The 24,894-nt window shown below is 40.2% G+C and overlaps 3 protein-coding genes across 3 annotated transcripts in view; 2 read left to right on the top strand and 1 right to left on the bottom strand.

Moving 5' to 3' along the window:
- Window positions 1-2,602, top strand: part of lsm5 (LSM5 homolog, U6 small nuclear RNA and mRNA degradation associated) — a 2,996-nt gene extending 394 nt beyond the window's left edge. Inside the window, exons 2-5 of the mRNA XM_032504566.1 lie at window positions 1,245-1,340; window positions 1,472-1,499; window positions 1,590-1,662; window positions 2,326-2,602. Of these exons, the coding sequence (XP_032360457.1) occupies window positions 1,245-1,340; window positions 1,472-1,499; window positions 1,590-1,662; window positions 2,326-2,358 (230 nt within the window). The 3' untranslated portion in view covers window positions 2,359-2,602. The remainder of the gene's footprint in view (window positions 1-1,244; window positions 1,341-1,471; window positions 1,500-1,589; window positions 1,663-2,325) is intronic.
- Window positions 2,603-2,627: 25 nt separating this feature from the next.
- Window positions 2,628-9,150, bottom strand: psme2 (proteasome activator subunit 2). The gene is made up of 11 exons (XM_032504555.1): window positions 8,901-9,150; window positions 8,585-8,617; window positions 8,420-8,482; window positions 8,250-8,336; window positions 5,479-5,527; window positions 5,283-5,380; window positions 5,106-5,174; window positions 4,449-4,516; window positions 4,228-4,282; window positions 2,982-3,068; window positions 2,628-2,887 (listed from the first exon to the last, which is right to left on the bottom strand). The coding sequence occupies exons 1-11, from the start codon at window positions 8,946-8,948 to the stop codon at window positions 2,807-2,809; spliced, it is 738 nt and encodes a 245-aa protein (XP_032360446.1). The 5' UTR covers window positions 8,949-9,150; the 3' UTR covers window positions 2,628-2,806.
- A 536-nt stretch (window positions 9,151-9,686) lies between these two features.
- Window positions 9,687-24,894, top strand: part of LOC116672603 (E3 ubiquitin-protein ligase RNF31) — a 32,166-nt gene continuing 16,958 nt past the window's right edge. The window contains exons 1-15 of the mRNA XM_032504519.1: window positions 9,687-9,911; window positions 10,977-11,182; window positions 13,009-13,155; window positions 14,001-14,156; window positions 14,268-14,324; window positions 15,136-15,256; window positions 15,517-15,678; window positions 15,757-15,907; window positions 16,515-16,666; window positions 17,023-17,165; window positions 18,457-18,699; window positions 19,413-19,754; window positions 22,513-22,698; window positions 23,559-23,765; window positions 24,756-24,894. The exon at window positions 24,756-24,894 is cut by the window's right edge and continues 35 nt beyond it. Of these exons, the coding sequence (XP_032360410.1) occupies window positions 10,979-11,182; window positions 13,009-13,155; window positions 14,001-14,156; window positions 14,268-14,324; window positions 15,136-15,256; window positions 15,517-15,678; window positions 15,757-15,907; window positions 16,515-16,666; window positions 17,023-17,165; window positions 18,457-18,699; window positions 19,413-19,754; window positions 22,513-22,698; window positions 23,559-23,765; window positions 24,756-24,894 (2,410 nt within the window). The 5' untranslated portion in view covers window positions 9,687-9,911; window positions 10,977-10,978. The remainder of the gene's footprint in view (window positions 9,912-10,976; window positions 11,183-13,008; window positions 13,156-14,000; window positions 14,157-14,267; window positions 14,325-15,135; window positions 15,257-15,516; window positions 15,679-15,756; window positions 15,908-16,514; window positions 16,667-17,022; window positions 17,166-18,456; window positions 18,700-19,412; window positions 19,755-22,512; window positions 22,699-23,558; window positions 23,766-24,755) is intronic.

The raw sequence follows: 24,894 nt of genomic DNA, 5'->3' as shown, positions 1-24,894 counted from the left end.
TTATTTTAATATCAATTTACACATAATTTAATCCCTAAAACGTCCTAGTGAATAACTGTACAAGCTGTCTCCTATCAGGTTAAAATATATGTCTTTGTTTTGAGAGGTCACAGTCCTAAAAGGCTGAGTTAAGTGTTTAATATTAATAATTAATATTCAATATTTTTGTATTTAATATCCGTGTTTGTCAGATATGTTATTGTCGCTCTGCATGTACATTTACTACATTCCTGTTTACATTCAGCGTATTAATTTGCAATTGCTGTCTTCCACAAATGTATATGATTATATTATGTAAATCTGTATCCTTACATTTTAACTTGCGCCATCTTAGATTTGCATAATGTATTTTACTGGTGGTTTTCTTTTTAATGCTAATTTAATTAGCATTGTTGTAGAGCAGCCAGAGACTTTCTGTGACAATGAATTGTTTCTTTCATTTTTGAGCGTCTGACGATGAAGAACCAGCAGATTAATGATGAATGTTTATTTTTTTGCAGCCCAAAATCAGATAAAGCGCTGAACTAACGATTGTTGTCATTATATATTTTGATCTGTGAGTCGTGTCGCAGTTAATAAATAATAATAATAATAATATTAATAATAATAAATTGATAAAGTTAAGCTGACATCTCCAAATGTCTTGGTTTGTCTGACCAATAGTCTGAAACCAAAAATATCAAGTGTACTACTATATATATATATATATATATATAATGTGTGTGTATAGTGTATATATATGTGTGTGTATACAGTATATATACTATATGTGTGTATACAGTGTGTATATATATGCAGTATATATATGTGTGTGTGTGTGTGTGTGTGTGTGTGTATACTGTATATATATTTGTGTGTGTGTATATATGTACATACAGTATATATACTATATGTGTGTGTATACAGTGTATATGTGTGTGTGTGTGTATGTATACTGTACATCTATTTGTGTGTGTATATATGTACATACAGTATATATACTATGTGTGTGTGTGTATACAGTGTACATATACAGTATATATATATGTGTGTGTGTGTGTATGTATATATACTGTATGATTGCTTGAAAAAAATATTGAAATGTATCAATTGTTAAAGTTATAGATGAAATTCTAACCAACTTATCATTTCATCTCTAATACCAACACATACCAACAGCAGTTTCTTGAAGAAATTGAGAATTGTGCAAAAAGAAAACAATAGAGACGTATCTTTGATTCCAGTTTGTCTTTTTAATCTTTCAGAGCTTGTGGACAAATGCATCGGCTCCCGAATTCACATCGTCATGAAAACGGATAAAGAAATCGTCGGCACCCTGCTGGGTTTCGACGACTTTGTCAGTATCCTTTTACCAGATTTATTCCAGTGTAGTTTTAAAAACACACGCATTGTCTCACGTTAGACGCGCCGCATTACGTTGCTGTTTTCTCTGAAGTTGTCCCAGTTTGCGTCCTTCACTCAGACCTTGTAGACATGGTCCTGGAGGACGTGACAGAATTGTAAGTGCGACTCTTGTTTTTGCATCACGTGCCGTCATCGTTAGACCACCTGCTGCTGATTTAACACATTAATATACATCTTTGTCACAGTGAAATCACACCAGAGGGACGGAGGATAACCAAACTGGACCAGATCCTTCTCAACGGCAATAACATCACCATGGTGTGTAAATGTTGTTCATGTGTTGGTGTCGATGCATTCATGTCAAGCTGTAGGCTCACAGGTGTATCTTAACGAGCTCATAGTATGTTCATACAACGTATTTAGAGGTTGTACCAGAATGAGTTTACATGGTTCAATTTGAAAAATACCACCACCATATTTGTGTTGTACTGCTCATTGCTGCAGCTCCTCTTTTCACCCTGTGTGTTGAGCTCTCCGTTTTAGCTACAGAGTGAGACATCTCACTTCTGTTCCATCTTTGTTGGTAAGGACTACTAGCCAGGACTACTAGCCAGTCAGGGGCAGAGTATGAGGGCCCTGACAGTACCTAGGTAAGGACTACTAGCCAGTCAGAAGAAGAGTATGAGGGCCCTGACAGTACCTAGGTAAGGACTACTAGCCAATCAGGAGCAGAGTATGAGGTCCTAACAGTACCTTGGTAAGGACTGCTAGCCAGTCAATGGGTCCTGAGCATGTGTGTGTATTTCAGGCCTGTGTGTAGTGATTACTAACAGTGTAATCTGTAACTTACCCCCACTATGCACATAAAGATAAATAACAAAGGAAAAGCATATTATGAGCACTTTAAACCTTCACACAACCTATATTCTGAGTTTTTAAACCTTCACCACATGATTTCTATGCATATTTTCTTTCTTGCAGCTCATTCCTGGAGGAGAAGGTCCTGAAGTGTGAGCTGAGAAGCATCGCTGAAGGCTAAAGGCAGATTTGTGTTGTGGATTTAATATTTTCCTATGTTGTTTCTTACGTTACCATGGTATTGGTCTTCCCCCTTTGATTTTGAGGGAGGAACATATTTTTGTATGATTCTTAATTGAGTATTTGTCATGAAAAGGTTAAATTACAAGTACGCTGTAAATCACACTTGACAAAAGAGAGGTTTTTCTTTTTACAAATAAAAAAAAAAGTCTTTATTGGAGTTGTCTTTTTTTTTTTTCTTTTAAAACTCATAGTTGTACAACTTAAATTTAGTGCAAGTGTCGGTACAGAACCAAAGTGTTTTCATACAACAGCAGAGATTTAATAACCTTGATCCAGTTATTTTTGAGAATGATAAGTAAAAGGTTGAGTAATGCACATGCAGCATTACTGACCCCCCCCCCCCCCCCCCCCCCCCCCAGCTTCAGTACATGGAGGGCTTCTCCTCTCCTTTCGGATTGGTCACCTTTTCCAGATTCTTGCTGATGATGTCGTACAGCTCGGCCTACGGGGAACAGATGGAGAGATGAGTTGAAATGTTTGAACGTTGTCGTGGTGGATGCTTGTGATTCTGACGAGTCGTCAGTTCTCCGACTTACGTAGAAGCCGCGGATGTCGAGCACGATGACTCTGATCTCGGAGTAGATGGCCTCGTCCTTCTCCCGGACCAGAGACCTGTAGTCCATCTGCAGGCAGAGGAACAAGAGATCAACCCATTTATGATTTATGGTTTTATTGATTCCCCAGTGGGGGAAATTGCAAATGACACTGTTAGTAATCACTACACACAGGCCGGAAATCTATTTTTTTTATTTTATTTAGTCATTTATTTATATTTATATTCTGTGTTGTGTGCTGCTGTAATACCATAATTTCCCATTTTCTGGGGATAAATATCTAAATACACACGTGCTCTGGATGAGTGGGCTGCCAGCTGGACCGGTGCCCTGAGTGGTTTGTGGGGGGGGGGGTTCGGTGCCTTGCTCAAGGGCACCTGGCAGTACCCAGTAGGTGAAGTGGCATCTCTCCAGCTACCAGTCCACACTCCGTACTTTAGTCCATACGGGGACTTGAACCGACGACCCTCCGGTTTCCACCCTAAGTCCCTACAGACTGAGCTACTACCCCCCCCCCAATAATGTTAATTTTATCAAAGCTTTGAAGATCGAGGCTGGTCTTAATCAGGCTTTCTGGTTCCGACTAAAGACTTAAGACCTTCAAAGACAGCACACAAATATGGTTAAATTTCAAAATAAAATGTTTCTAGTTTTTTTAAGACGGAAAGAGCGTTTGTCAGTGATTATTTTCAGCGGTGGATTAACCCAGATTTGGTGTTACAGTGCACCCCCCCCCCCCCCCCCCCCATAATGTTGGTGTTCGCAGCCTCACCCTTGACAATAAAAGCTGCAAATTGAGTAGTTTTTGTGAATGCTCTGATTTAGACATAAATAATACTTTCAATTTATTTATTTTTTTAGATTTTTTTGGCCGTTTCAGGCTTTTATTTTCACAACAGATTAAGACGAGAAGGTAAATGACATTCTGATTTAGACAAATAGATAATACTTTATTTTTTTAAAGATTTTTTTTGGCCGTTTCAGGCCTTTATTTTCACTTTACCAAATGAAGACATGAGAGGGGAAATGACATACAGCAAAGGGCCATATGTCGGAGTTGAAACCCACGGCCGCTGCCTCGAGGAGTAAATCGATACATACGTGCACCCGCTCTACCAGCTGAGCTAACCCGGCCACGTTCATGGTATATTTGAATGGGATTTGTTAACAGTGAGAACAGTGTAGCTATTCCCCAGACTTATAAGAGAAGGAGATTGGGAACACTCACCACATGAGTGTCTTTGGAAGCTTTTCCAACCGCATCCCCCCGCTCCGAAAAGTACCTGGATGGTTTTAAAGCAAAGTCAGAAAATATGTGTCCCATATCCAAAAAAAATACACTTACAAATATATACTGTACATTTTCTGATTTGGAAGAGTCTAGAAATCTTGCATTCCTAAATAATTCTTTGTCTGCCAAACTAAACTAGACATTTGTCTCCAACCTACTTGTTGATGTTGGTCTGAAAACCGTCGACCTTGGTCTTCACTGCGGTGATTCTCTCCAAGATCTTCTCCTGGGGGGAAAAATTCATCAAAACTTCACAAAATGCACGACTTACTATACTATGACTCTTTTTCAACATACTATACTATGACTTTTTTTCAACATACTATACTATGACTCTTTTTCACATACACATACTATACGCTCTTTTCAACATACTATATTATGACTTTTTTTTGACATGCTATATGACCTTTTTTGACATGCTATATGACCTTTTTTGACATGCTATATATACTACTTTTTTTTTGACATGCTATATGTGACTATGACTTTTTCGACATGCATAACTGTGACTTTTTTTTTTTTACATGCATATTTATGACTTTTTGAATGCTATATATTATGACCTTTTTTGACATGCTATAATGCCTTTTTGACATGCTAATATAACTATGACCTTTTTGCATGCTCTACTATTACTCTTTTTCAACATCTATACTATGACTCTTTTCACCTGCTATACTATGACTCTTTTTCAACATGCTATACTATGACTCTTTTTCAACATACTATACTATGACTTTTTAAAATTCATTAAAACCTGAACTAAAACTTGACGGAAATGGGCCAAGACGCACTGGCGGCGGAGGACGTACCTGGATTGCGACCCCAAAGTCGTTTCCATCTTCTATTTTTGGGATGAGGTGCTGAATCCAGCAGGAGACCTGCAGCGACACAGCAGACGCGTTTAACTCAAACTCCGTCATCATCTCAGACAACGCGGATCAGAGAAGAGGCTCAACACACTCGTCACAGTGGCAGTGTTCACTTACAGTGATGATGGCCTCTCTGAAAGCCACTATCTCGGGTTTCACCCTCTCTAGAAGCATCATGATCTTCTCATTCCCCTTGATGAAGCCACATTTTGGGGCTGGAGGACAGGGAGGAGACGCGAGGTATTTTTTACCATATGTCATGTCATATGCTCTGTCTTGTGTGTAGATGACAAAATAAAAGAAAGCACTTTACCTTTCTTCTTTTTCTTCTCATCGTCTTCATTCTTATCCGTCTCCATTTCCTGTGAGATCAAGTACACGTGTTCAAATCGACAACTACAACAGGATGGGTTTTGGCATGTACTGTATGTAAATGAGTTTATCTTTTTATATAGAGAAGTGTTTCTGTTATTTACCCTCATTAAAAGAAAAAAACAAAAAAACAGAATCATCTTTCTCAACAATGCAAAACAGTCCAACAGCACCAAGAAGCTTCTGAAATGATCATACATCTTCAACCAAATCTGATTATAAACATCATAGAGGGTTTATTGCATATTGTTGTATCAGACTGCGGCCGTGTTAGGGAGGTGTACCGAATAATTTGGCGTGTATTTCAGAAGGTCACCATGTGGTTGTCTTCCCGTTGACCAACATTTAGTTTTCCTGGGTCAAACTTTTAAGTTAACACGTCTTTAAGACAGTTTTGTCACTTTATCCTAAGTTCTTTGTCGATTTTTGTGGACATTTTTGAAGTTTTCTCCGACATTTGTTGTCATTTTTTGACGTTTTCTAACTTTTCCCGAAGTTCTCTCTCACTTTTTTGTCTTTGACAATTGTTTCAGCGTTTTTTTTTTAAACATTTTTGTTTTTTTTCCCCTAGATTTCCGTCACTTTTTCCAGTGTTCTTAAATCTTTGCTTTTTCTTAAAATGCTTTAAAAATTAAATAAAAACACCCAAATTCAATAAAAATAGGAAACTGATCGGTTATTTAACTTGTGAAGAGCATCATACTGAACCATCCACCTTATTATTTTAGACAATTTGGTCGAAGGAAACCCAAATTTCTGATTTAGAAACTTTTTGAAAATATGTCAAAATTGACCCAGAGGACAACAGAAGCCTTAAAAAAATTGATAAAAAAGGTATCACAACTTCTGACAAATACAAGACAAGGCCTCAGCACTGGGTTACAATGCAGAGGGCAATAGACCAAAGGCATCTGGCTACAGGACAGGTTTCGCTCGTTTTGGAGTCGTTCTCACTCTTAATATAGCTCTCCTGCCGCCACCTGTGTGTAATTACTAAGAGCTGAATACAAGTTGGCCGAAGCCCTCTCTAGGTGAAAACAAGGGAACCAAAACAAGTCGACTGCGGCCAGGCTAACGCATGCAAAGCATTTAATCCGCATTTGTGGATTTGAAAATGCTATCTTAGGTCCCCTAGACCAGTGATTCCCAAAGTCGTGGTCGGGACCCACAGGGGGGGTCAGAGCCAGAGGGGGGGGGGGGGGGGGGGGTCGCAAGTTGATTTCCAGAAATAAAAATAAAAATTTAAAACCGATTAGAAATAGCATATGTTAGCCATGATTTTAACACAAGATAAAACTAGTGGCTAAATTTAAAATAAAACCCAAGCAAATCAATAAAAAGGGAACGGCTCTTTTGATTTTCTTTGACCACTCTGACCCCTGAGGTCATTACAACAGATTTACGACATTATATAGCGCCAGATCAGTCCGTGCAGAGCAGGGCGGTGTGCAGCGCGACTGAAGGTGGAGGATGATCTCCGAGTAGCTGGTCTCCAACATTAAACCAAGATGGGACTTGCTGGGCTCCAAACACACTGCATCCCTCTTTAGTTAAGTTCATATTAAAGTAATGAGTCAATTACTGTAGAATAATGCATGGCTGTTGTGTTATTTTTGTGTGTCAATATGCTCGTGTGTGATACGCCTATAGTGGCGGGTGGTTGCGCGCAATTGCTTATATACGTGGATAGTTGGAGGTGCGGGGGCGCGGGAGGTCGCAAGTCACTTGCACCGTTACTTTGGGGGTCGCGGGCTGAATGTTTTGGGAAGCCCTGCCCTAGACCCTGTTAGGTCACCTGGTACGGTGCGTACCATTGAGGCTCAGCCGAGGTTCGAGTCCGGCTCTGGGCCCTTTGCTGCACGTCTTGCTCTATTTCCTCTCCGTTTCTGTCTGATTAAAAGCATAAAATGCCTGACTATCTCTTAAAATAAGAGACCCGAGGGACCGCTGGCGAGCTCGGCCCACATCACTGCCCATTGGTCAAGAGGGAATCGTCCCTCTAGGTAGAATAATCACAGCCTCGTGAAACTTTACAAACACAAACCACAGACCGAGTGAATTCAGAGGACGTATGGCTTTCATAAAAAGTCAGTCATCAGTTTCCAGGACAGAAGAGATCGCCATCCAATCGCCATCTTCAAATGTCAAACGTTTTTGATCCCAAATCAGAGCATTTATTTTCTCTACGGCAGAGATCTTCAACAGGGGGGTCGTGACCCCTAGGGGGTCCTCAGACTCACTGCAAGGGGCCGCCAAACTCTTAAAAAACTATTTGTTTCTTTTTTCAAAAATGAAAAATGTCTGAAAATGTCTGACATTGATGTGAATCTAACACATTACATAATAACAAAAATGACACATTGAAGATAAACTTACTATAGGTAAGGTAGCCCCTATGGTAGCTATACAATTAAGCTTAAAGAGTCACTGGTCCTTCCACATGTATGTTTAACATTACAACATGATGTATACATAGTATCAATTTTTATTCATCCATTCGGCTCAGTTTAATATGCAACTCATTGTTTACAATATATGGGGGTCCCTACTCTGTCTCTCTTTGAGCTACGGGGTCCCTGGCTTAAAAAACGTTGAAGACCCCTGCTCTACGGTGTTCCTCAGGGTCTCAGTGTCTTACTGTGGTATTTTGGAGGTAATAATGGCTACATGGTGGGTCAGTGTGAGCTCGGTGGATGGACGCGGTGGTCTCACCTCTTCCTCTGGGGCGGGGGGGTCGGGTATGGGGATGTCCAGGGGAGCCTGCAGCGAGGACATGTCTGTGATACTGAGGGCGTCATCCTGAAAACACACAGACAGATGAAGAGAGAGGCCACAGGTGGAGGGGTTAATGAGCCGAGTGTTAAAATACTGAAGTTACTGACCATCAGCAGAGCGTCCAGCTGTACTATCTTCTGGGGGATGTAGTTGGAGAAAAGATTCTCTGCCTGAAAAGTTAAAAAGAAAGTACTTACAAAACGTGCTTATTTGGAATAAAGAATAATAATACACAAAAACAGCTGAATAAATGTGTGTCTCAATGAACAAACCTCATTATACAGGGACTGGCGGAAGATTTCCACCTATGGAAAACAGGATTACAACATTGCATTTCTGGTCCACAACATATAATTTAAGCTGCTGAGTCATGTTACAAAAGCCTTTTTGGATTTACTTTCGTTTTCCTCTCAGGAGGGGACTTTCCGCAGTTTCACCGAGTAGGTAACTGTCGCTTTTAAAACCATGTTCGTGCTTAAAGAGTCAGAAACTATCTGCATATAGTTAACAGTTTATTAAAAAGTATTTTAGCACAGAGCTATCACATGTAGCCTTATGTAACTTTGCATTAACATGAGATCAACTTACCTTCCCTGCACTCGCTCTGCTAATTTTCATTGTTGATTTCTTTGACATGACTGAACAGACTTTTCAAACTGAGGACAAATAAATATATCTGTTCAAGTTTTCAAATTAAGTTAGAAGCGTGCAGGTGCAAGAGAGGACAATACGGCTCGCGAGCGATGTTTTTTTTATTTCCTTGTCAAGTTTGCTTTCGATTAGAAGTCGCATGATGCACTTTGCGCCTCCCACTGTCTCCCTCCTCCGCTGAAAGTAGGACGTGTCCGGAGTTCACACAGCACATACTTTAAAAGTAACAAGTCATTATTATTATTATTATTATTATATAATTTCCAACAATACGAATTGATAAATAAATAATATTTTCAGTGTATTGACTCGCAAGCAAGAAAGAACATAAAAAAGTTTGCAAACTGCTAAATTGTGGGATTAAATTTATGGGAAATACGCTTTTGTCTTTTATTTTGGAAAATTAAACCGTGACAGGAAGTAGAGCCGCAACATAAAAACGTCAAACTCGAGTTCCGCGTGTTAAAAATAATAAGTAATTTACAGCTTTTAAACTTTAGTACGCGTGCTCAAAATAAAGCAACAAGTACGTAAAACACATTGGTATCATCACAATTATTATTAATATTATTATATAATTTTCGAACAAACATAATAGATAAATAAAGAATATTTTCAGTGTGTTGACTCGCAGTAAATGCACAAGCAAGAAAGAACAACAAAAGGTTGCAAACTGATAAATTGTGGAATTAATGCATGGAAAACACGCTTTTGTATTTTATTTTGAAATATAAAATCGTGACAGGAAGTAGAGCCGGAACATAAAACGTCAAACTCGAGTTCCGCATGTTAGCGTCACTGTCTATGGTCAGCACAAAGCTAGACTAACCAGAGACATGGATATAAAAACAACTTCTTTTAACTAAACGACCAATAAATACTTTCGACTTTCAAGCCGAAGGACGGAATAACCGCCGACGCTCGTGACGACGCTCACGTATTGAGCAGGTACGCTCCGTTTTATTTAGTAACGTTAACTTAAAGTTTCGGTTTCAAGTGACGTGAATTGTTGTTATCTGGGTTTTCTTCTAACGTTCGTATAAGCTTCAAAACTAACAACTGACAGCGTTTACTCTTATTAAATAACATTTTATCGTGAAAAAACACTCCTAATATTGTTGCCTGGTAGTGTTTATGATTTTATTTTCAGTTGTTTACCACTTAGAGAGGGACTGTCACACTGCCGCGCGGCAACTCGCCGCCTCCGTTCCCGTCAGTGAAGTGAAAGCGGTAACCGCTTTAAACCGTTTATATACAGTCTATGGTTCACGTGGGTAGCAACCATAGACTGTAGTTCAGCAACCTGTAGTCTATGGTTGCTGCCCACGTGTACGCGCCCGTATTCTGCTCCGCCGCCCAGTTCTCACCGTGCTGAACGTACCGGGGGCGGCAGGTAACCGCTTTTAAAAACGCGCGGCCCCGTGAAACCAGCTTAACGTCTTTAAGAGTGAAAGTATGACTTGCGCGGACTTTCCAACGGTCGTCATACGAGAAGTTAAAAGTGTAGCTGTTAATTGTTGAGGACACTTTATCCCATTTTAAACCTTTGCTCTGCTGACAACGTGTTCCTAAAATAAATATTAGACATTTACATGAAACATTTCCCCCTGTTGTCATTTTATAACCCAGTACCAACATATTAAATCCGAGTTATTTTCCTGGCAAGGCAAGTTCATTTAAATTTCACATTTCAGATACAAAGGCTATTCAAAGTGCTAGACATAAATCATGAACAAACAATAAAATAAAACAAGTTTATAATAAAAAAAAACATTAAAAAAACAAAATACAGCATATTTAATGCACAAAAGAATGCAACATCTTTAAATGGCCGAGGGGAAGGCACTAAAACATCTCCTTCAGCCTAGTAACCATGATGTCCAACATCTAAATATATTAAATTTACAGCGATATACAACAGAGAAACACAGCACATTATCACCTATGACAGTGACAATTATTCTAGGATTTAAATAAGTAATTAACGACTGATCAACTTCCCCTTTCTGACAGCGATGAGCAGCAGCCCAGCGTCTGTCCAGATGGACGAGGTCAGGAGGAGATCCCAGTCCCTGCTCTCCTCCTCGGGTTCAGCCCAGGATGTGAGGGGGGAGGTGCAGACCATGGCCGGCGTCCCCCTTTCTCTGTCAGAGAAGTACCGTCACTTTGATGTGGAGGCCATGTTGAGGGAGAACATGGCCTGCCACAACAGACAAGAGGTGAGGGTTTCGTCGTCTGGTGGTGCTGCTCGGATGGATGGATGGATGGATGGAGAGAGAGAGAGAGAGAATAAATCCCCCTCTCACCCCTTGTGGGGTGGTTTGTGTCATCCTCAAGCTCGGGTCCTCTACCAGAGGCCTGGGAGTTTGAGGGTTCTGCGCAGTATCTTAGCTGTTCCTAGGACTGCAGTCCTCTGGACAGAGACCTCTGATGTTTTACCTGGAATCTGCTGGACCCACTCTCCCAGTTTGGGGGTCCCAGCCCCCCCCCTAGTGCTCCGATTACCACTGGCACCCCTGTTGCTCTTACTTTCCACATCTTTTCTAGCTCCTCTTTCAGCCCTTGGTATATTTCTCGAGCTTCTCGTGTTCCTTCTTCTTGACGTTGCTGTCGCTTGGGATCGCCACATCTGTCACTACTGCCTTCTTCTTCTGCTGTTTGTCCATCAACACCATGTCTGGTTGGTTAGCCATCACCGGTTTGTCAGTCAGGATCTTGAAGTCCCACGGGATCTTAGCTCGGTCATTCTCGACTACTTTAGGAGGTGTCTTCGATTTTGACCTTTTGACAGCTACCTGGTTATGGCGTTCAATGTACGCACTTCCTGCCTGCATCTTACACCCTGCTGTTACGTGCTGTACTGTCTCAGGGGCACCCTTGCACAGTCCTGGATAGCTCAGTGGTTTATGCCACTGACTTTGGTACAGGTGATCGTCGGTTCGATTCCCAGTCAAGCGGTATCCAGTGTGACCCTTAGGCAAGGTCCTTAATTCTACTGGCCTACCTCAGGCCTGAGTGAAACCGCAAATACAAGAGCCATATCCCAAGGTCTGCGTCAGTTGCTAAGGAACTAGGGCAACCTGATGAGATAATGGGCAACTGGAACAAGACATACATGGACTAGGGCATATATATTATATACGTTTAATTAATACTGTGGATAAAATTCAATGTGGGAATTTGACCTGTAGCAAAGTATTTCTAAACTGTGTGATAAGTACTTTTACTTAAGTAAAATATCTAAATACTTCCTTCACCACTGCCAAAAAGTAGATATGAGCATGAAAAGGCAAACAGATAGAACTCATAACAAATGTTATTGTGCAATATAAAATACAGTTGGACATTTGATTAAGTGAACACTTGGACAAACTATGCAATAGATTCAACAGAATCAGTGTGTTGATACAAATGCAACACAGAGCCTCAATTATCCGCTACACACACGTGTGACTACACAAATTTAAATCAAATATTATCCGAAAATATCTGTTTAACCGCACTCTCAATTAAGGAATGACTGATGTGGGATTGCTAGACATACGCTGCTTTTTCAGAAATTTCAAATGTTTTTTTTTTTTTTTTTTTTACATTTTATTTTGGTAAACTAAGGTAAAGCTTGGATTTCTCTCTTCAAACATGTACAGCGTGAAGAGAGAACAATGAATAAAAAAGAGAAGAAAAAAAAAAATATATATATATATATATTCAGGAATTGATGTTAAAACAATGTGCTAAGAGTTCTCATTTTGCTGTGATAAAATGAAACTTAAATAAATAAATAAAAAACTATATATAAGAATATATACGAAACAAAATATATAGAATTTGTGTATGTCTGTAAAAAAACATTTATTTTAGACATAAAAGTGTGTTTTGGGAGCATACAGTACATAAAGAACACCTGCCACCAAATTTGGGTCATCTGCACTCATATCACTTCATAAATCACAGAAACTGATTAAAATGTACTCTACACGTTATAGGGGTAGCAACCCCTATACGGTATAACCAGCAGCTCACAGTATTATTGTCTCTACTTCAGGTTTTGGAGTCTTTGAGTAGACTGGTCAAGGCCTTGAGTATCCTGGAGAAGTACGGCTGTAACCTGACCAGTCCCGCCAGGCCCAGGTACTGGAGGAGCGTCAAGCACAACAACCCGGTCTTCAGAACCACGGTGGATGCTGTCAAGGTGAGCAGACATCAGTCGGTTCAGACATTTGGAGCAGAGCTTTCCTTTTCACATGCACTTGTCTACGTTATGCTGCCTTTACAGTGGCTTTGGGTAAGAAGAAATTTTGAAGCTTCTTGTTGTAAATAAGGCAGATTTTATTGGAGAAAATATTATTTATAAGAAATAAGGAGGGCTTTTTTCCCTTTGCATAGTTTACATAATGCAATGACTTGCTGAATCCTACATTGCTATGAAAGAGTCCAGAGGTCATCCACGTTCTTGAAGGAAAGGCAAGGCAGCTTTATCTGTAGAGCACATTTCAGCAACAGGGCAATTCCGAGTGCTTTACACAAAATCAGTTAAAAAACAAAACAAAAAACAGATAAAACACAAGTATAAACAGCTAAAAATAAAAACATTAAGACAGGTAAAACCCTAACCCCCTTGAGACTACCTTCACACTGATTAGTCCATGTCAGTGTCTCTACCCTTCACGACTCTATCTTTAGAGACGTTACCTTTTGTCTCCGTGGACTCTTCTTCTCACTAATTAAGCCGATCTAGCGCTGCTTTTCGTGTCTACTCAACGAGCGTCTTTGCGCAATTTTCAGATCTTTCAACACTACAAATTAATTTACCTTTCGAGTCTCTCTTTCTCTGTATTACACAACCTTTAAACTTATTCCTTTTCCTCAACAAAATTCATAAAACGGATAAAACACAAGTATAAACAGTTAAAAATAAAAACATTAAGACAGATAAAACCCTAACCCACTTGAGACTACCTTCACACTAATTAGTCAATTTTAGTGCTACTTGAACAATCAAGAGCAAATATTTTCAATCCCCATTTTCTTCCACAGGGAGGCCGGAGAGTCTTGTATCTCTACGGTTACACCAATCAGCAGATCGATGGGCTCAGTTTCCCCGATGAGGTCACTGAACCGGACACTGCCAAAGTTGCCGCAGTGACGCTGGAGGTCATGACCTTACGCACAGAGGTGGACATGCTGATTAAGGTTGGTAATTGTTTGTCAGCAGTCATCTGAATACCTTTAAAACATCTGTGTTGAGTTGTTTTTGTGTAAGAGAGTCACGCTTTTCCATTTCTTATACCTCTGTTCATTTAGGGCACCCACCCTCACCCAGAATGCTTCAAAGATATCATCCCATTCATCATCCAGGAGGTCTGTACAAACACTTAGTGGCCATATACTCGTATCTGTGTCAGTATGCTGTCAATAAATGTCATAACAGGATCATAAAATTTACAATTTTTTTTAAAACTTTGCACATTTTCCCAACAAATACAGGAACAGAAATGACATATGTTCACATATGTGACATGTTCTTACAGTGAGTGAATCAGCTGTTTATATGAGTTTGTGTTAACAATTGTTGATTGTGCCAACAGTGAATTTAATCAAAGACAATCTAATTGTCAAAATTAAAAAATGTTTAATAAATAACGGTTGGAAAACTACATAAAACAAATCCTTAAATATAAGTAGGTGTAAGTCTTACAGCATTGATGCACTATGACCATCTGTCTCCTTCCAATCCAATCCACCTTATTTCTATATAGCACATTTTACAAACACAAAGTTACCAAAGCGCTGCACAGAAAACTCAAAGATACAAAACAATTAATAAAAAATATTGTAAAAACAAAATAAGAGCATTGGGTAAAAAATAAATAAATAGATTAAATGAATAAATACTAAAATACAGTAAAACAATAAGAGACATCAGAGGAGCACACAACTCACATGGAGTTAAAAGCCAAAGAATAAAAGTGAATCTTTAGACGAGACTTAAAACACTCGACTGTTGGGGCTGTTCGGACATGGAGGACAGAGCGTCCAGAGTTTAGATCCAACCACAGAAAACGCCCTGTCCCCCCCAAGTTTTTTTTGACACAATGGAGACAATGTCCTTCTCTGTCCACTGCGTGTTGAAAGTGTAAAAGAGTGTTTAACGTGACGCTGGTTTCTTCAGGATCAGCTGGCAAGTGACACTGTGGTTATCCTGCCTGGAGAGGAGCAGCAGGCAGACCAACCCCTGGTTCCACTTAAACCTACTCAGGGCAACGGGGGACAACCTCTGAAACCATCAACAGGTGAGAAAGCCAACAAGAGAGGAAACAGCTTTCTACAGGTCTCTTTGGCTCTTTCTTCGGAAACCGTTAACAGAATTTGCCTATTTTGATGCCACAAATATAGATTTATTTTCTATGACGGTGTCTGTTTTATTTATATTTATATTTTTATGTTGGAGTTTATATGTTTGTTGTGTATTGAACATGTTTTTAGAGCAACATCTGTACCTAGAAGATACCTAGAATACACACACAATCTTACATTTTTCCTTACTCTCCAGGCTCTTCAGCAGCGAGTGACTGTAATCTGTGTGGCGCCCCTTCGTCTCTTGTCTGCCCATCTTGTGACAATCAACATTTTTGTGATGCATGTGATGACCTCTTTCACCGCCACCCCTCCAGAGACTGCCACAAGAGAGAGAAAATACAGAAAACCAAACCGGGTGTGCCAGATTACAACCAGCGTTAAACCAGGATTGCAGCATTTTCTTTTTTTTAACATTTTTTATGTGTTGCTGTAGTGATCTGCACCATCTGTGGGATTTCTGCTGTGCACGCTCAGTGCTCCACCTGCGTCCAGAGGTTGTGTGAGAACTGTGACAAGCTTTTCCACTCTCACCCTGACCGCAAAGGACATGACAGAACTATCATTACATCAGTCAAAACGTCCAGGTGAGGAGAACATGTACTTTAATTCACTCTCAGGTTCACTTCTTCATTTGGCAGCAGTGTGATCTAATCAGAGCAGAGCAGTGGTCATGTGACTAAGGTCACAGGTTTGATTTGTTTACCATCCACTTGTCTTGTCATGCTCCGTCAAAGGTGATTCTGAACACTTGGCCTGCTTGAACATTGTGGAGAAGTTTCTGCTAATTGACAAAAATATGAATGAACAGTATCCAGAGTCCTCCAAAATCCACCAAAATACTGAATTGGATGCAAAAGACATAATTTGCCTCAGAAAAGCCTTGTAATTTATTTCAAAATAAAGAATAACTTGTAGAGATTCATTGTCCAGGGATTTTCTTTTGCAGGTTAAACATTTTTAACTGAGTCCACTATTGAATAATACCTGAAATGGAAGTAGTTACAAGTAGTTCAATAAGTTAACTTGGCTTTTGTCCTGATGTTGTATTTTAACATTTTATTTAATGCTGGTCTGCTGCTTTCTCAGTTTTAGAAATTATTTGCAGTCTTGTTCTGTCAAACTGGTTATGCCCATGATTGCACCACTCTGTATAAATATATGTTAAATTATTACTTTTCTATCATCATCAAGTCCATCTCTGTCACCTTGGGAGTGTGCTCATTGCACGACAGTGAACGAGATGCGAGCCGTCCTCTGCACGACCTGCGAACGACCTCGACTCGCTACGCCTGCATCCACGGTTCAAGAAAGCCCGATGTCACTTCCCACATCTCCCAACACAGGTGAGACCCAAACCTGTATAAATACATAAAATTAAACTGCACCTTTCAACGCAGAGTTCCAAAGTCCTGTTAACAAGGGGAAAAGATTAAAAGTCAGATATTGAAAGACAACATAACCGAGGAAAATCAAACAGATGGGACAAACTGGATAGAAAAAAGAAAAATACAACTTTGCAGTAAGAGAACTCCTTTGATCTTAATGGTGTGGTTGTTGTTTTTTTTAGCATCACAATTTCATGTGCTTTATATTTCAACAAGGTTCTAAACAATGAACAAGAAATCTAAAAATAAGTTAATGACAAAATACAGTGTTGACATATGAAACAAAGTTATTGCGTCTGTGCTCGAACCCTCAGAGTGGCAGTGTAAGAGCTGTACAGTGGTGAATCAAGGCAGCAGCATCCTCTGTGAGGTGTGTGAGCGCCCTCGTCTGGCCACTCGCCCGCCTGTCGCACCAGCGCTGTCCAGCCCAGGGTCTCTGTCTGACTCAGGAACCAAGGTTTGTCTCATTGGGCCTGGCGACGCTTTCTTGTCCTCTTAATCTTTATTTTCCAGACATCAACACGGTGAGCATTTGGGGGTCCATGCTAAACATTTTTGCATTTTTTTAAAGCCGGTTTAATCTGTATTTTTATAATAATCTATCAAATGTGACACTGTGAAAGGGGTCACTCATAGTGACGAACTTGCAGAGAATTATCACCTGATTCTGCAGCTCCTTTTAGCTTTATGAAGCTTTATAGTGAGTTTCATCTCATTGTTTATCTGTCCGGCTGAAACTTTACTCTTCTGGTTTACTCTCAGCGCTCTCATAGCGTTGTTTTCAGAGAACAGACTGTAAAAAGCCACTGTATAGTACCTGTTCAGCAGCAGACTGTTAGAAACAAGCTGGTGAACATAGTGGAGTATTAGCAGCTAAAGAAACAGATTTTTCCCTCAGGAATTGGTGGCAACCAAAAACAGAGTTTAAAGAGAGAGAATATTGGACTTGAATTCATCAGGTGGACACAAACACAACTCCGAATGAATGATAATGTAACATTTGGATGTGGAAATAAGCAGCCCTGTTTGCTAGTTAACCATATCAACTTAAAAGGTAATGATATGGCAATGTTGTAAACAAATACATTTTACAAGGTTTAACCCTCATGTTGTCGTCGGATCAAATTGACCCGTTTTCCTATATCAATGTTCTTTTTAATTCCCCAAAATAACATGATTGATTCCACACAACGCTCTTTGGCAAGTACAAATCTCTACTTTCATTAATTTTAGGGTGTCTTATTCAATTTTATAGCCTTTGAAAAGAACAAAAATTGAAGTGATTTTGAAATAGTATTGAGTAAAAGTTGACATATTCCAGTCTGTGATTATCCATCAACATCCATTCCTTTAATTTTAGTCTAAATAATTCCTAATTTCTGCTTTTCTAACTAAAACATTAGATATAACTTCCTTTTAAATTAGGTTTATCGACCATAAATTCCAAAAATAACTGTAAAACTAAAGTTAATAAGTTAGTGTTACGTAGTGTTGAAAACGACAAGAATGTAAGAAAAAGTTAAAAACATTAATAAAAAGCATCAAGCATTTTTTCTGTGTATTTTCTATTTTCACGGGAAACACAAGGATTAAAGACTCCACACTGGATGGCTTTTCTACAAAACCTGTAAAAAATAACAGCTGACTAAAAATGTGTTTTATTTATTCAAGGCATCTCATACATCATTTTTGTCTAGTTGCTTAAGTTTGCTTAACATGAATAACTTTGTCATCCCTTTCTTTCGCAGTGGATGTGCCAGTTCTGCACCTACGTGAACACCAATCCCACTGTGGTGTGTGAGATGTGCAACCTGTCCTCTAAAGACTCGGCAGGAGTTTCTCTGCCCCAGTCTCTGGAGCAGACTCCGTCTAGCACCAAAGATCAACCCCAGCTGGGTGTGAAGCCCCGACCGAAGCCCAGAGTTAACGTGGAGGTGAAAAGACAGAAGATGATGAGGGAAGACGGCCTCTTTCTCATCCACCAGATCAGAGTAGGTCAACACATCTTACATTCTTATTTTTTTCTCACATAATTTGTTTGGTGTATAAAACATCAGGAAATAGTAAGAAATGTGCCAATAGGGACCTCTTTATATTGCCTTTTTGCTCAAACACCAGTACAAACTAAAAGATATTTAGTTTACTATTATAAATTTGCATTTCTCAGTTTTTATAAGCTTGTAAATTAAATATATTTTGGTTTAAAACAATTTTTAATTTTCTTTTCTCAAAATTGTCTGACATTCTATAAAGCAAATAATTAATCTTACAATGAAAAAAAGGTTTTTTTTTACTTAGTGAAATTACTTAAGACAGACACCAGTCTGACTTTAAAACTGCTAGACTGATTATTTTCATTATAGATTAATCTGCTGGCTAGTTTCTTGATTATTCAATTCAGAAAATGTCAGAGAATTTTGAAAAATTGCCATAAAATATCCTGAAAGCTCGAGGCAAAGTCTCCAAAATGTCTAAAACCCAATAACTTCAAACCCCAATAATTCAGTTAGCCATACCATAAATGAAGATATTGCGGCAAATTCTAAAACAAGCTTGAACAATAGAACAATAAGAGATTTCTACTTAAAAAATGACTTGTTTCAGCTCTACCAGAAAGTACCAATATCACAGTATTAACACGTCTTAAAGAGACAGTTATAAAGGAAACAAACATGGCGCTTTACCCCCGTTTTCCGCTTTGTAGGAAGCAGAAAAGCTCGGCGTCAGTGCTGAGGAGGTGTACGCGGCGATTTGCATGTGCGGCGGCAGCAACATCAACCCCTGTGATTGGCTGAAGTCAGAGCTGCCTCACCTGCTAGATGAAATCTGCGCTATGGCGGCTTCTGTCCAGCTAAACTACAAAGCAGGGGATCCTGGGACACAACCCATTGTGAAGAGAGACGGAGGGGAGGCGGTGCCGAGCGGCCCAAATGTCCCAGGTGAAGGTGTGAAGCTGTCCAGAGCCGAGGCCAAGCTGGCCTGGTTGTCAGCGGGCGGAGACACCGAGCGGGCCGTGAGACAGCTGCTGAGGGACAGAAAGCTTAAGGTAGGATGATTCAAAATGGCCGCGTAAACGCAGTTCATTTAACCCTTGTGTTGTCTTCCCGTCAACCATGAAAAAAAACATTAGCATCCCTTTTTCCGACATTTTTGTCACTTTTTCAATGTTGTGGGTGCTTCTCTTGATGTGTTCTCCAACGTTTTTTGATATTTTTAATGTTGACATTTTCAGTGCTTAGTTCAACGGGCCAGTTTTTGTGACAAAAACAAAAAAATTAACTGAAAATGGGTCAATTTGACCCAAGGACAACATGAGGGTTAAAAAAAGAAATATTCCTGCTAGAAATGGAGGAGGCCTTCCACCTATGCCTTCACTGCTTTCCACAACACCTTGTTTTCATTTTCAAACAGAAGCAACGTTCACACATGTTTAAACACAAGCAGACAAATAGGAAATTTATTTTATTGAAATCTGAAACTAATTAAAGAAATGCAAAAACTGTTTGCTGGTTATTTTTCTTTAAAAAAATAATAATTTTGCTTATAAAAATGTAAGGATGTAATGTCAAAATTCCCCACAGTCCAAAGTAATGGTCACAAACAGTAAAAAATCCAAAGATATTACATATTATCAAACACATAACATACAACTAAACTGTTTCGGCTCATGTTCTCTACAACTTTTTTCTTTTAATGAGTACAAAAATTAAACATTAAAAAAGAATAGTTAGATAATACTTGCAGCCACTACGGCATACTGCAACAGTGTTTTTTTGGTATTGATGTCAGAATGATTCACACTTATGAGGAATTTGGTTTGTGAAAGGTGCATACATAAAGAAATAAACATATTAAACATTCATATGAAATAAAGTACAGGAAAACAAATGTGTACATACAAAGTAACTGTTGCGTAAGAAATAAGGCTGATGGGTTGAATGGGTTGAAAATTGCAAAATTTGCATAGAATATACACTCACCGGCCACTTTATTAGGTACCCCATGCTAGTAACGGGTTGGACCCCCCTTTTGCCTTCAGAACTGCCTCAATTCTTCGTGGCATAGATTCAACAAGTGCTGGAAGCATTCCTCAGGGTTTGGTCCATATTGACATGATGGCATCACACAGTTGCCCAGATTTGTCGGCTGCACATCCATGATGGAATCTCCCGTTCCACCACATCCCAAAGAGCTCTATTGGATTGAGATCTGGTGACTGGGAGGCCATTTGAGTACAGCGAACTCATTGTCATGTCAAGAAACCAGTCTGGATGATTCCAGCTTTATGACTGGCGCATCCTGCTGAAAGTAGCCATCAGAAGTTGGGTACATTATGGTCATAGGGATGGACATGGTCAACAATACTCGGTAGGCTGTGGCATGGCAACGATGCTCAATTGGTACCAAGGGGCCCAAAGAGTGCCAAGAAATATTCCCCACACCATGACACCACCACCACCAGCCTGAACCGTTGATACAAGGCAGGATGGATCATGCTTTCAGTGTTAGACGCCAATTCTGACCCTACCATCCGACTGTCGCAGCAGAAATCGAACTCATCAGACCAGGCAACGTTTTTCCAATCTTCTATTGTCCAATTTCGATGAGCTTGTGCAAATTGTAGTCTCAGTTTCCTGTTCTTAGCTGAAAGGAGTGGCACCCGTGTGGTCTTCTGCTGCTGTAGCCCATCTGCCTCAAATTCAACGTACTGTGGTTCAAGATGCTCTTCTGCCCACCTTGTTTGTAACGGTGGTTATTTGAGTCACTGTTGCCCTTCTATCAGCTCGAACCAGTCTGGCCATTCTCCTCTGACCTCTGGCATCAACAAGGCTTTTCCGCCCACAGAACTGCCGCTCACTATGTTTTTTCTTTTTCGACCATTCTCTGTACCCCTAGAGATGGTTGTGCGTGAAAATCCCATAGATTAGCAGTTTCTGAAATACTCAGACCAGCCCTTCTGGCTCCAACAATCATGCCCCGTTCAAAGTCACTCAATCACCTTTCTTCCCATACTGATGCCGGTTTGAACTGCAGGGATTCTCTTGACCATGTCTACATGCCTAAATGCACTGAGTTGCCGCCATGTGATGGCTGCTTAGAAATTAAGTGTTAACGAGCAGTTGGACAGGTGTACCTAATAAAGTGGCCGGTGAGTGTATATAGTGTATATCAATGGGCAGATGTAAAGTCCAGGATAAAGGTTTGTACCAATGCATATACCAGTTATTTCTTCATGCGTGGACACAAGGGGGAGCAGAGTCTCTACAAGGGACTGCAGGGAGGTTGATAAGCAGCAGCTTTCTGCAGGTGGGAGAAAAGCGTGAGACTGTCTGGGTTTCTGACCTTGAAAGATAACGCGTTGGGAGTGATACGGAGGAGTGTTCCACGAGCCTCTTGACCTGGGTCAATGAGTCCAAGCTGCTTTTGAAGAACAGTGAACCTTTCAAACTGAGTTTATGTTGATGTGTGTATCGTGGGAAGAGAAGAAACATTACATAAAACAGAACAGCAAATGCTGTCTGATAGGCTTCTATAGAGTTACACGCTCGTTTGATTTTGCTCTTAAAAGAGCAAAAATCGTATTCACACGTGGGGAATTTATAGCATAATTATATAATTTTGTCATTCTTTCGGGTAGGGGGGCAGGGAATACAATGGTAGGGAAAACACTGTAGTTATTCTGAGAAAGACGTTGTGCAGTACATCCAAATTTTAACCTAATAAGAGACTTTCTTTAAGTATATTTTCAGTCCTATATTTTTACATATAGCTGTAATTCCCCAATCGGTTGTGTGTCGCTGCAGATGAAGGAGCTTCACTCTCTGGGCTTCAGAGACGTGTTGAAGTGTGAGGAGGCCCTGCGGCTGAGTGGAGGAGAAGTGAAGGGGGCTTTGTCATTACTGCAGCGCCCTCTCCTGGAGCCCTTCCACCAGCGAATCTGGACGGACCAGCCCGAGCCACCGATTGATCCCAAACACCCGGACAAGCAGGTTAGGATGCACTGCAAATCACCCGAGGGCGTGTCTTTATGGAGTGAAAAGAAGGTGGTGCCGTGCTTTGCTCTTTCGGGCTTTGCTGCTACAATAGGCTCGTTGGAGATGAGCCAGGTCTGCGCAGAATCGTTCACCGACGATCGGCGCCCGTTGCATGCCGGTTAGATTTGTGTCCGACTTGATCCCGACTTGCTCTGACGTCGTGCACGTAGGCAACGATAATCTCACGAGAGCAAGGCGGCCGCAGTTCTGAGACGCAGGCGGCGCAGTTGCTTTTCACCGACTGCGAGAGCCAGGCGGACCCAGAGCATGCTGGGAAACGCCGGCTTCTCAGCTGATCTAACAGCTGGTTGGTTCACAATTGACTCAACATGATGACGTTTTATATAAACTTTTTACTATTTTTGAATTGGAAGGATTTTAACTGCTATTTGTGTGATTTAAAGACTTATTCTGTACAGAACACATGTTGTGTGGCTGATAGTGACGTTAAGAAGTCAGAGAGACTAAATCTGATCAGATCACTGATCATCTACAGTCTGTTTAGATAATCAGACAATAATAATATGTGGAACATTTTAAGAGCTACTCTGTCATAATTAAAACAAGTAGAGGCTGTGTACCTGCTGATATGTGGGTCTGATTATATTTTATTAAATCGGAATCGCACCACAGTGTTTTTGTCACTTCCTGTCTGATTCCGGCTGGAATCGGCTGAAAACTGTCCAACTTTATCGCAGCTTTCTGTCCTCGACCCGGCTGCTGCTGCTGTCTGCTCTCGTCAACTTTACAGGCGAGGCGCAGTTCATCTCAAACGAACCTATTTACTCCTTGTTGTCCTTGTGTGCTCTTTGCAGAGGATGTGCCGGCGTCTGCTGGCGCTGTACAACCTGCCCAGCTGGGGGCGCTGTGAGCTCGTCCTCTCGTTGCTTCAAGAGCCAGACGTCACTTACTCTCTGGAGGACGTAGTGCACGCTGTGAAGGAGTCGCACGACAAGGACTTCATCAAGCGTCTCCTCATCAACGAGTGCCCCATCTGTCTGAGCATCTTCCCCCGCAGCAAGGTGGGTCAGTTACTGAGTTAAACAACCCCCCCTTGTTGTTTATGTACCATTGCTGTTGAGCAGAAATCTGGTATATATTTCGTGATTTTTAATAATAATTTTATTTATAAACCAATGATACTGGTCAGCCTGCGGGTTTTACAAACATTTAAACAGTGTCGAAGCGACTTCATCTGACTTTGTCTAAGGTAAATAGTGCAATATGTTTTCAAATTAGCTGTTTTTTATTTCCTGAAAAGCAACAGTTTATAAAATACAAGGATTTCGCCCTACACAATGGTATGCTTTGTTATAAGAAACATGTATTACTCGTCTGCACCTTGATTTAATAAAGATCTACTGCTATTAAAACGGTTAGAATGTGTATTCTAGGCCTGAAATGATTCCTTGGGTAACTCGAATAATTTGATTACAAAAAAGTTTTTGTTTAATCAATGTAACTACATTTGGGCTACATTTACTTCTTTTTTAAGGGTCTTGGTTGCCCATGCAACTGTGCTTAGAAGTACTAGCATCTATCCCTGTTATTGTATGCAATTTGGCAATAAAAAATGTTGCTTTAAAAAAAAAAAGATACCTTATATACAAAATATAATTTAAAATATGTACACTTGCTGTTTACTATAAAGCAAAAGTACTTATCGTATTAATCAATGGAATAATCAGTAGGTACTAAAATAATAGATAGCTGCAGCTCTAGTGTATTTCTTAAAGGAAACAACCAACACCTGAGAAAGTAATGACAACAATACACCAATTCACCAAATAAGTCTGTAGAGTCTGGTTTGACATAAGTACCCAAGATATCTTTTACAGTACAGTACAGTTTTGTCTGGAAATGAATTAGCCCTGATGAATACTGTATTTTTATTTGATTAAAATGCAGATTGTTACAAATTGACCCTCATTATATCTTTTAGTTTCAGAGGTCAACATTTGGTTCACAGGTGTTCATTTCTTCTTCTTCTCCTCCTCCTATCCGTGTTCCAGATGCAGTCCCTGACTTCCTGTCAGTGCTCCGTGTGCCACGAGTGCTTCGGGCAGCACTTCACCATCGCCGTGAAAGAGAAACACATCCGAGACATGGTGTGTCCCGTCTGCGGCGAGCCGGACATCAACGACCCCGAAC

Source organism: Etheostoma spectabile, chromosome 22 (genome assembly GCF_008692095.1).
Source record: "Etheostoma spectabile isolate EspeVRDwgs_2016 chromosome 22, UIUC_Espe_1.0, whole genome shotgun sequence".
Taxonomy (NCBI): domain Eukaryota; kingdom Metazoa; phylum Chordata; class Actinopteri; order Perciformes; family Percidae; genus Etheostoma; species Etheostoma spectabile.
Note: the sequence above shows the minus strand (reverse complement) of the source record. Positions and strands in the feature narration are given on the sequence as shown.

Coding starts and splice junctions, on each gene's coding strand:
- psme2 (XM_032504555.1), bottom strand. CDS start 8,948: ATGTCAAAGAAATCAACAATGAAAATTAGCAGAGCGAGTGCAGGGAAG. Junction 5,175..5,282: donor TCAGAGAGGCCATCATCACT/GTAAGTGAACAC, acceptor GTGTCGCTGCAG/GTCTCCTGCTGGATTCAGCA. Junction 3,069..4,227: donor CTTCCAAAGACACTCATGTG/GTGAGTGTTCCC, acceptor CTCTGCCTGCAG/ATGGACTACAGGTCTCTGGT.